The sequence below is a fragment of the Dermacentor variabilis genome, chromosome 9, assembly GCF_050947875.1.
Source record: "Dermacentor variabilis isolate Ectoservices chromosome 9, ASM5094787v1, whole genome shotgun sequence".
Taxonomy (NCBI): Eukaryota; Metazoa; Arthropoda; class Arachnida; order Ixodida; family Ixodidae; genus Dermacentor; species Dermacentor variabilis.
Window position 1 is genome coordinate 28,611,295 of NC_134576.1, and position 11,845 is coordinate 28,623,139.

General features: G+C 44.7%; 1 protein-coding gene across 1 annotated transcript in view; it reads left to right on the plus strand.

The window, feature by feature from the left end:
• The window catches only part of LOC142557964 (luciferin 4-monooxygenase-like), a 104,824-nt gene extending 95,482 nt beyond the window's left edge, over window positions 1-9,342 (plus strand). Inside the window, exons 9-11 of the mRNA XM_075670141.1 lie at window positions 3,211-3,355; window positions 4,100-4,372; window positions 9,056-9,342. Coding sequence (XP_075526256.1) covers window positions 3,211-3,355; window positions 4,100-4,372; window positions 9,056-9,195 — 558 coding nt within the window. The 3' untranslated portion in view covers window positions 9,196-9,342. The remainder of the gene's footprint in view (window positions 1-3,210; window positions 3,356-4,099; window positions 4,373-9,055) is intronic.
• Window positions 9,343-11,845: the final 2,503 nt, after the last annotated feature.

Below are 11,845 nucleotides of genomic sequence, written 5' to 3' on the forward strand. Positions count from 1 at the left end.
ATGCAAACAATAAATATTTTAAAGGCAGTCATAAAACTACACAGAAAATCAAAAGTTAGATTCAAAGCTTGTAAATGCAAAGGGCAAGATCGCTTAAAGGAAGGCAGCGCACCAATTATTGGTAGTGCTGGAAGAGAAAGATACTTGAGCTAGTGAGTTCAAAAGAAAATAGTGGAATACAAACAGCATGCGCAGGGAAAATAGAGTACACTCCACTTGAGCGGAACTTGAAGAACACAAAGAATCTTGTGTTTATCGAAGTATCATTTAAAATAACGATATAATAACCAGCAATCGTTTTATTCAAAAAGTATCCGACCGTTTTGATGTTGCTATGGTAAGAAAAATAGAAGATGCTCCTCACAGCTTAAAATTTTGTAGATTACTTTGTGGAAGATTGCGGTCATGGGCGAAAGTATCTTCAGTACGCTGCAGTGCTCACGTTCAATATAGCGGCGGCAAAGTCCCAAATGAATCGCTTCTCATTCAGTCCAACAGGGTAACGTACATTGCGTGGAACAATCAATTAACGGTCGTTAGTAAAATTATAGTATTCGCGACGAACTTCACTAATATGTTTAAGTGGTTCCTCAGAGCAGCTGACAGGGGGATCATCTGTGAGCTCTTATTGGGAGCGGTGTGAATGTACGAAGCGGCAGTGTGCAGCCTGAATGCAAGGTTCCACCTATCGACCTGATCAGTAATTACTCGTGAATGAAAGTCCGCAAGATAGAAGCAGCTTTGCAACTTCGACATAAGTAATTTGCAATCGCAAGTTTCCCGCAGCTGCCTTATAGATTCGGTTTCCGTCGCTATTTATAGGATCAGAATTTTTCGTGTCTTTTTCTGTTACATCTTGTATTTTTCTGTTACATGCACAGGTTGAGGTGAGTGGCAGTTTCGGTTAAAGTTACGCTGAAGCGGCGTTAACAAACGAGATGTGTGTACCGTATAACACAAGTTTGTTAATACTGTTCCTATGGATGGCCAAACAAAGTCAATACCATTGTTGTCTTTATCGCAAATTTCCAGTTAGGCGAGTTTTATTTATCTGGAGGCCCCTCTACTTGAAATAGAAAACTTGCGTGTTACCCATGCTTCTTATGTATTGCCTCTGGGGCCTGAAGTCAATCATCTAGCTATAGATAAGTGGCTGCAGCAACAACTGCGCTCCGGAAGCGCAGTCCACGATGTTGTCACATCGTCGGCCTTAACCAAGTGCTGGCTTTGTAACGTTACAAGCAGATTTGCTCTCACAAAAATTTTAACGCTGAGCCAATACTATAAAGATTTATATATTGGTCCAAATTGGTGACTAAGAGAGATAAGGACGAGGACCAGTGGTAGCAAAACCAAGTGAATCATGACTGCACTAATAATTTGTTCGCTGCAATCATGCGGTTGCAAAAAAAAATTGCTTTTGTTATTTTTTATCCATCTTCTGCTCGACATGTTCGGGAATTACGTAGCAACGGAATTGGGTATCCCCCAATCAGCAGTATAACAAATAAAATGATCAATGCATAAAGAAGTAACAAAATATACCCTCAGGAACTCTCTTGGGAGTTGTCTAAGTATGGGTAGGCCTTGTGCCACTTACTCCCGTTGACACAGTCCGGTGTCATTATCAATGTCTTGAAAGTTCACCCGACCAGTATAAGCGACAGCGCTGTGGCTACACGAACTGCGGCGGACGGCGACGCAAGGACAACTATTCACGCAAGCAAACTACTGCAGGCAGGGAAGCCGGCTGCGCTGATGACGTTCCGATCATTAAAAGCCATTAATCGCTCTTTAGCGCCTTATCCATCAGCCTCGAACCATTATCAACCGTGATTAATTGAACTACGACGCTGGCTGCGCATGGCGCTCACGTGCAACGGAGGAAAGAAGGGAGGTAGCGCGCCATCTTCCTCCATCCTGTGCAGGACTGAGGGTGGGAGCCGGGAGGAGGGGGGCGTCTTATTTTGGGGGCGGCTGCGCGGGTCCTATCTTGAAAGCGATCTGTGATGGGGGCAGAGTGTTGCAAATGCTGATACCTTCGTGACCACTCTGTTCTCGCTGCTTCGCGTTGAAGCAAGAGGCAGCACGAAGATGAATAAGCTCTCTCCTTCCGGCCCTATCTTACAAGCGATCATCGTACGGGACGGACGGGCAATTTGCCTCGTTGAGCAAGCACAGAAATGCTCACGCATTGAAATATGAAAATCCTATCCACGATTATTCTCGAACCTGAGTCTATGACAGGGAAGTAAGCATTCTACCTTTGCGCAACGGTGGCGCGTGTGCTAGCTCTTGTAGCAACCCAGATGGCTTACCACCTTTTGACTTTACTTTTGAGAGCTCATTACGGGCACTCGCTACATTTAGGTAACACTACTGATAGGACAACAAAGGAGCTTGAGAACTCTACGAGTGATGGAACCAAAAATGATCGGCGGAACATTAAACGACAGCAAAGCAGTCGTGCGAATAGGAGAGAAAACGGGTATAACCCATAATATGACGGGCATGAAGAGCTAAAAGTTTAACTAGGCAAGCCATTCAATGTATAGGTCAGGTAACCGGTCGTAAATTACGGCTTCACAATGAATGACAAGCGAAGGTAAGCATTCTCCAGTAAATAAATTAGGAAAATTTCAGGTACAGGATACAGTGAGTCCACGTAAAACTAGGATAACTATAGGGCGCTGCGAGAGGCCTTCGACCTGCAGTAGAAATCAAACAGGAGAACGATCAATATGGTAGTAATGACTGTACAATAGGGCAGCTGAGGGTTCGGTTACTGGCTCGGTAAGGCGGTGCTGAATTTGTTTTTCTTCACACCTTCATAAATGATCTGCACAGAATATTGATGGAGATAGGGGGGGGGGAGGAGCTTTGTTCAAGCCCATGACATGCACGCTAAGCACTAGTCTGAAGAAAGAATCATTTCCCTTGTACAGGGCGAAAAAGAAAACAACGACGTAGAGAAGATATGAAAAACCACGATACAGGAGCAGTTCTGAGTTAGCATTCGTATACCTTTCTTTACCGTGCTTTATTTGTGTTCTGCCGTTTGCTGGGTGCTGTATCAGGGAAATGAATCTGTAACAACATGCTCAGTTCAGCGTACTTCCAGATCGCTAAACACCCAAATTACGCCCATATGCGCCCACGCTTACATTTGCCTAAAAGCTAAACATTTCCTATTATGTATTTTGCCTGCAGGTCGTGGACGTAGACACGGGAAAGAAACTCGGCCCCAAGGAGTGCGGCGAGATCTGCGTCAAGGGACCCACTTGCTTCAAGGGATATCTCGACGCGCCTGAGGCTACCGCTGCCGTGTTCGACGACGAAGGATTTGTGAAAACAGGCGAGTGGCAGTGGACTAAAGAATTATGTGGCACAGTGATTGTGGGGACAATGGCTAGTTGTTTCACAGTAAAAAAAGAAGTAATGAAAGTACCGTGAAGTGACCAACTAACGAAAGGACATGAACCAATAAACACGATTGCTTTCGCCTAACTCAAGCGACATCAGCACAATGTCTTACACTGTCAAAATATTATACAATTGTACAGTTTCTCTACCCTCGCTGTTGCTGAATGGGCGGGTGCATGACATCACTTATGATATTACAGGCCCTCCACTGAAGTGTCTAGCACGCGTTTATGCGAAGGCGATATTTTGCCAACAGCGAAGGGCAGGAAGTTTGTGACAATATAGGATCTTTAATGATACATTATCTTTCTATAATGTAATCGGTATTGCCAGTTTATTATAAATGATAGACCATAATTTAATAGAGGCTATTTCTCCCCATCAGGGCTGCTTCTGAGTCTCGAGGACTAATTTCCTGGCATGGCCATTACGACACACGTGCTCTCTTCTTCAGTAGATATTCCACCGCAACTAGGTTATAACTCATCTCTCACATGGCACAAACCGCATACACAATAGATTTGTCCGGTGTCAGGCAAGCCTTCACTAGTGGTCCTCAAAATTTGCCGCCTTTTGGTGGACTTTGGTGGCCCTAAAAAGCGCTAGCGCACAGTGTTTAGTCATTGGTCATCAGTTATAAGTGCACCATGCTCTGTTGTGGCGGCTGCCTTCGCAGGCGACACGGGCTACTACACATCGCGAGGCGAGCTTTACGTGTTGGACAGGATCAAGGACATTGTGAGGTGCATGGACCAGCAGGTGGCACCCGCCGAGCTTGAGGAACTGCTCCAGGCGCATCCGGATGTAACGCAGGCTGCCGTTGCTGGCGTACCGCACCCTGAGTACGGCGAAGCCCCCAGGGCTTTCGTGGTGCTCGACGGAGGACAGCGACCTGCTACCAAGCAGCAGGAGGAAGCTAAGAAAGCGGCTCTCACTGCTCACCTTAAAGGTGTGCCAACAACTAAGCGTAGCGTACCGAACTCCTCGAAAAAAGTCTGTCGCAACTTTGTCTTTTTTAGCCCCGTATTTTCGTAAATCAAATTCAGGTGCTCATAAAATTGAACTGCAACATATGGTTCGTGGAGAAATACATTTTACTTGTGCTATGGCTCTTTCAAAAGGTCGACCACAATTCCAGTTGCGTACCTTAAGTGCACTTCCTTACACTCTTAGAAAATGAAATATAAGCAGTACACAATGGCACAATGAAAAGCGTGAAATTGAGCCATGCGGAAATAGCACAAGTGAAGGTAACTCACGTTTACCTGTGAACTCTATAAGCAACTATCGATCACCTATTGAAACCTAATGACTAGTGTAGTTTGCAATAAGAAAAAAAATGATAACCCCTCCCCTACCGGAAACAAGGGCGCACGCGAAGCTCAGGCTCCGCGGCACTTCATTGTCGCAACGCCTCAGATTCGCGCACCCTCACAGCAAGGTTCGCACGTCGACCACAAGCCATTTCTCGAGCGAGTTCCCAGCGGGGTGCATTAAACGCCGCCTGTTCTTCGGCCGAACGCACGGCGTGTGGCCCGCTTCCACTGCCGTTCCTTCAACGCAACCTGCTCTTCAGTTCAACGAACCAAAGACGGCCTCCAACCTGACTGGCGGGCCTGAACTGGCGGGAAAAGGCGGGCGCGTGGCGAGCAAACACGCGATCACACATTTTCCTCTTCTGGAGGAACGGGACGCCTGTGATTAGGCTAGCGCCTTACGCTGTGTCCGGTTCTTCATACATATAAAACGCCGCTTTCAAGGGCGTGCATGAGAAACCGACAGTGGTGGTATCGGCTTGCGTGGTGGTCAACCAGGAAGTCGGTACTTCGACTCCGCAACCCAACAAGCAATTTTATTTTCGTGCGTCTTGGGTTTTTTCGTATGGCGACACCGACGCGACACTAGTGAAGCTGGTCGGCCATGTAATAGCCGACCAGCTTCACTCGTGTAATGTAATGTAATGTAATGTAATGGTCGGCAAACGAAGCTGGTCAGGCCATGTAATGCGTAGGGTATGTGACCGCCTAACCATTACCGCTACAGAATGGGCCCCGAGGGGCAAGGGAAACGCAATCGTGGACAGAATAAATCATGCGGGGTGATGGAGATTGTGGGTGTGGGAAACCTGCAGGCGGAAGGTCAAATGAGCTAGTGTACGAAATGGGTAATTGGAGATCGTAGGGAGAGGGCCTCATCCAGCAGTGGACGTGAAGTGGGCTGATGAGGATGGCCTAATCATATACAATTTGGGAAGCTTGACGCAGTGCGGTGGCAATGACCGCAGTTTTCTACAGTATATTACTAATCCTAATTTGTTCTGGCTCAATAATGGCAACCATTCCAACTACACCTTTATTTGCAAAATTCCATGACAAATAAAACCACGAGGCTTGCAAGTGCCCATAAATTTTGAAGCTCTGTCGCTTACCCTATACTGTCGCTCAGCAGAGCAAGGCAAGCGAAGCTCTTAGTAAAGTTTTCAAGGTTTCGGATTGGCTTGAATTTGGCCCTAAATTACATGAGTTAGTTATATGCTTTTGCCCTTAGTGTACTTCTGAGTCGAGAGCCATTTTTCTTTGTAATCAATTAAAAAAAACGCCGCTTTTCTTATTAGGCCATATTGTCAAGACGTTACCTTGCGAAGAGGACCACATTGTAGCTTTTTCTCAGCTGCATTGTGTCTTCGATCAATTTATTGTCGAAATGTGCGACGTTGTTCACAGAGTAAGTACTGCTGTGAGGGCAGCTTACTCTTTCTCCTACGTAATATTTTAGTCGCGTAAATGACTTTCGCATGCAGGATTAAAAAAAAGAAATGCCGTTAAATATGAATGCTTCACATTGCATATACCATGCATCTTTAGAGCGTCCCATGAATATATATGCACGTATACTTAATCAACTAGACGGCATGAAAGTAGTAATCCAGAATGAAATAAGCGAGAAATAACTGAAAATCTGGAATAGTAAAATTGGGCTCCACAAACAAAGAAAGGAACAAAATCTCGTAAAGACTGCAAAGAGCTTTCACTGCTACAAACAACAGGCTTTATAGAATCGGCACATTACAAGCATCTAAGATGTTGAAAAACTTATCTCCAAATACATTTTAATACTCCTGCGAAGAAACATCACTTGGCCCCATATTCCAACGTTCGATTTTACTGGAAGGAACAATATTTAAAAATATAATTGCGACTTTGGTGAAGCCGTATATTTTCATAACGAAATAGATTGTTTCGAATTACGGTGCAGCTTAATATCAGTGCTCATTTTGTAATTGCAAGCTTTAGAAAATTTAAACTGCGAATCTTTCTTAGTCTACAATGGCTGCCGTACCATATCACTGACAATCTTTTAGATCGTTGTGCTGGTGTATTTAATACGTTTAAGTGTAGCGGCTCTGTATTGTGCGCTTTTTAATGTATCAATGATTGGTTTTGCAAATTGGTCCCATGATCCACACGCATGCATTCTCAACTATTGGTGTAACATATGTGAAGTCTATAATCTCTTCAAACAAGGCTTGCCTAGCCTACCAAAGTGCTGAGCTAGTCTAGTGGTATCTCGCCGGGTTTATATGTAGATATAGAGCAGGAACGCGCGTTCATTAAAACTGGAGCCCAAATGGTCATTTCCTTCTATTCGAATAACTGTTCAATAATTCGGATGTCTAGATTTGCATAAACAAGTAAAACATGAATAGCCAAGTTGTGTCATGATCCGTGCAATCTGAAGGCAGAAAAAATGTCTTATTTGAATGGACCCTGGCCTTTATTATTAAACGAAGCTTTGAGCAAACGAACATTCAAGTGTGTAAAAGTCAATCAGATGCCATCACATACCAAGCTACGGAGCAAACATTCTTGTTTATATTTCCTGGCAACAGAAATTGCATAATAACAATCACACCAGCTTCAGAGAAGGTGCGCGTGACGTAGATGTTGCTGGGATGCCAGCAGCAAGCACCATAACACGGATTATAGCAAGAAAGATTATGGATATGTCGAATGTTTTGCAAATGTTTTACTTTCAATAAAGTATAAACTATGCGTCAGCCAGACGTGATCCCAAGAGACCAAATTTCAATACTTTAGGAGCTTTCGTTCATTACTTTATTGCAGTTTTGATATAAGAGCACGTATTTTGTCGTTCATGAGGCTTCTGGAAATTTCGTTCTTTAGTAGAATGAATTTCTGATGAAAATTAGAGGTTGCGGAAGCACTGGAGGCTACTGAATATTTTTCCTGGATTAGAACACCAGACACATTATCAGCGATTTATGTCTCCTAAAGCGACTCCTATAGCTGTGGTTATGTACAGCAAGAAGTTCCTGAACGTAGGCGGGCTTCTCTTTTGGCACACTCTTGCTACTCGCCATTCAATTTCGTCTCTTAAGATTGGTGTGCTACATCACTGAGAGAAACCTAAAGTTGTGCAGTGCCCAGGTTTCTAACACATGCCATTAGCTTAGCGCATATGAGACTAGACGAAGAGGCACAGAAACACACACAAAGCGCTGTATGTGTTTCTGTGTCCATTCGTCCCGTCGTATATTCGCAAAACCAATGACATTTATTATGACGCATCTGCAAACCCAACGTGTAACCAAGTTTATAAATAGGAAAAATGGGTGTGACGTCAGCTACTATGTATCATTACAGCAAGGACCCATTGGTGGAATAGTCACCAACGGCTCCTCTCAGTTGATTTACTACTCCTATATTTGGGCTGCCTTATTCCTCGGCCACTGACTATCTGTCTATTTTTGAGCAGAATGGATTTCGCCTAGTGAAGCGATTGGTATAGAAGTTGAACGTTTATGTACAAGGGTGTGTCGTGCTTCTTTCTGTATTTACCAATCCACATGGTTCTTCCCTAGATAAGCAACATCACCTTCGTCCTCTTGACATCCCCGCGTGGACGTTTTAGAGTTTGCACACGTATAAAGTGTCATTTGGATTTCTCCATTCACAGATAGTAAACCTTGTACTGCATAAAGATAAACATCATATGAGATTAAGGCTATGGCCTGTTTGGTGCATGAATAGAAACATCGCGTGATATTACACGTTGCATTGGACGAAGATAAAGACAGCTGTTTGCAGCGCACATGCCTTATCACCATTATAATCAACGCTTATGGAAACCTTCGCTTAAAACAGATTCGAACACCAGCATTTGATTTGTATGACTCTTTTATTGTCTATGCAGCATGTTTGAAATTTCGCTGCAAGAAATACAGAATACAAAAGTTTCGCGTGCAGTCGAATATGTTACGTATTCCATATGTTGACTAGTCTGTTGTATCGGTCAGTGTGATGCCGAGGTATTTCAGTTTATCCGTGATCTACAGAGCTTCATCGCGCAGTATGAGTTATCTATCACAGCTGTAATCGAGCTTTTTTGTTCATTATTTAAAAATGATAGCACTTGGAGGTAATTAAGTCCAGCGTTAATTTTTTCCTTACAAAGAACACTTGCTTGCAAGCCACCAGCTAGACATAACGGAAATAGCACGTGGTTCATGGATAGGCTACGCCATAAACGACGTCGTTGAGTACTGAAATTGGGACAGCTGCGCGCGCACGTGGCTTCTCCACAGTTGACCGCTCGCACTCGCTGTTCGCAGGTCTGGTGGCACACCATAAGCAACTGCACGGCGGCATTGAGTTCGTGGATGTCATACCACAGACCGAGACCGGAAAGCCACACCGACGCCAGCTGAGGGATGCATATCTACAGCGGAATGAGGATGCAACCGAACCTTGAACTCAACAAATAACGCCGGGAAGGCTGGGTCAAGCGACGAGGCCTATGAGCAGTGCTTTTCCCTTCCTCAAACGTTGGACGCCTTGAGATATGTGTTGAGTTTAACAATGTAACCAATATAAAAAGAAATATAATAAACATCACGAATTTTGTGTTTTTGAATTATGTGCACGTACAAAATTTTTGGTATTGCGTAATGTGACGAACAGTAGTCAAGGCGAAAAGCGTTTATTTTCATGACGCTTACAACATTGAAATCTGAGGGTCTACACTGCCCACGCTGCTCCTCCCCCCTCTTCGCAAAGCATCACATGTGTGGATGGCCGGCTGGTAAATAAAAAAGTACACGACAGGTGAATGGTGGGTTGCTTCCGCATTTCGATGTAGGCGAAATGCGAATACGCCCTTGTACTCAGGTTTAGCTGCACGGTAAACAACCTCAGGTTTTCCAAATTTGCGGAATCGCCCACTATGGCGTGCCTCATAACTAGATAGCGGTTTTGGCGCGTAAAACCCCATAATTTAATTTTAATGAATGGTTAGGATATCGAGCATTAGACTCCCAGCACATCAGCTTGTTGCTCCAACCATTAGGTTTGAATTCTTTTTTCTTTATTTAAAATCTTAGGCCACGAACGCACGCGTACTTCTCCCATATTGAAGGCAACAAGCCCCTCCAGAAAACTGGTGCTTTCATCACTTCGCTTTGCATGAGCGATAGCTCTCCAACGCACTCCAGTTTCAATTCGGCCATAGCCTTAACACTGTCTTTCGTGAGCGTATATACTCACGGAAACCTTTTCTGGGCTGCGAAGTGAAAGCTACGGGTTTGCAGATTCTTCACATGTATTAGTGCACTATTACCCAGGTAGCACACAAGGTCGTAAAATCGTAGTTTTATGTAATACACCAAATAAACATAGTTCTTACCGCTTTAGACGTTTAAGAAGCTCCTCCGAGTAGGCAGATTCAATCTGGTCTTTGAATACGTTTACAAGTAGCATTCAACGTACTACTTCGCTACATTTGATGTGAAATTACAACGCTCACACAACAAACCAGCACACAAGGGAAAGGTATCACACAAGCGCTTGTGTGTTACTTTTGCCTCGTCTCCTCGTTTGTTGTGTGCGCGTTTCACTTTCATAATCAATAGTGAGCAATGCGCCCAGCTTTCAGTACTCTGACGTCCCTCCTTCGTCGGCACTCAAGCGGCAGCGCACTGAAGCTTGCCAGGTTTGCTCTGGAGCCGTCAGAGGGCTGGCAGGTTGTGGAGGCAGAACTGCCGTAGTCCCGATGAGCCATACAGCGGATTGCGTCAAGCGGACAACTAGTCTTGCAATGCATGCTTGTTGGTGTGGCATGTTACAGTCCTAAAGTAGTGCGTACAGACGAGGACGCCAGAAGGCACATTAAAGAGTGCCGTTTATTATACGCTCTGTATACGTAAAGAAAAAAAACTATCTTGCCGTGTCTGTGTCTTTCATGTGTCACTTTGCGTTCTCGCCTGTAAGCACGTCAATAGCACTCCAATCTAATAGGGCGAAGTATTGTGAGGATTCGCTGCCCTCTGTGAGCCTTTTGTGAGGTAAGTAGCAAACTTTATGTTGCTAGGTATCGTTCAAAATATACGATGTCGGGAGCCATTTTTAAATTTATGCGTATTAGCGTATCGCAGAAGAGAGAAAGAATGCGTGAACAGTTGGGTCGATGTCTTGGCAGTGCTACCGCAATATATGTCTGTCCATCCATTTAGGCGGGAGCTGTCATGTTACTAAGGCCTGAAATAGGCAATGCTTATGGGGGGTTAAGCTGTGCAATTGCAGCTGACAGATACTGTCGCTGTAGCTCACGACGTCTTATTTATATCTTCTTGGTAACGCTCTCGCACGTACGGACTCGGATGAGTGGAGGCACGCACGATCACGCCCGCCGTGAGAACGGGCATTTCGGCGTTCTTAAACGTCTGAATTTTCGCCGTTATTCCAACAATAGTGTCACGTGGTCGTGACGTCAAAGAACACAGAAGCAATACTGGGAAAGGCAAAACTAGCTTTTATTGGGCGAACCTGTGCCCGCAAAACTGTCTACTCCTAAAGCACAACGAGAGCGGCGAACACAGTCGGCGATCGTCGGAAATCTGATCAACGGGTTCTGCGCGTCGGCTTTTATACATCAATCGTCGAATGTTCCAGACTAATCGCTGGGACTCGCGCGCCTTCCACAAAGTTCTACATTATTCGCGTCGTGCACACATGCAATCAGATTATACAAGTTTCGGTTACAGACAGTGGATGGAACCAACGATAACATTCCAGAAACTTCCCACACATGCAAACGCGTCCTGCGCTGTGTGATAACATTTGTTAGGCGGTGAAACGTGTCGCCCGACAAAGACAAGTAGACGTGTCAATACCCCCCTCTTAAAAAGCATCGACTCGGTGCTACACACAAACGAAAGCAATAAAGAAAAGCACTCGTAGAAAAAAAAACAAAAATAAGGAAGTTCGTCAGCGTGCGTAAAAGGGCTTCAGACGCACTACGTGGGCCACTTCAGATCGTGCCCGGCGCCGTTGTGACTGCTAAATGCCGTCTAGCACGACCTCATAGTCGAGTTCACCAACACGTCGGATGATCTTGTGAGGTCCGA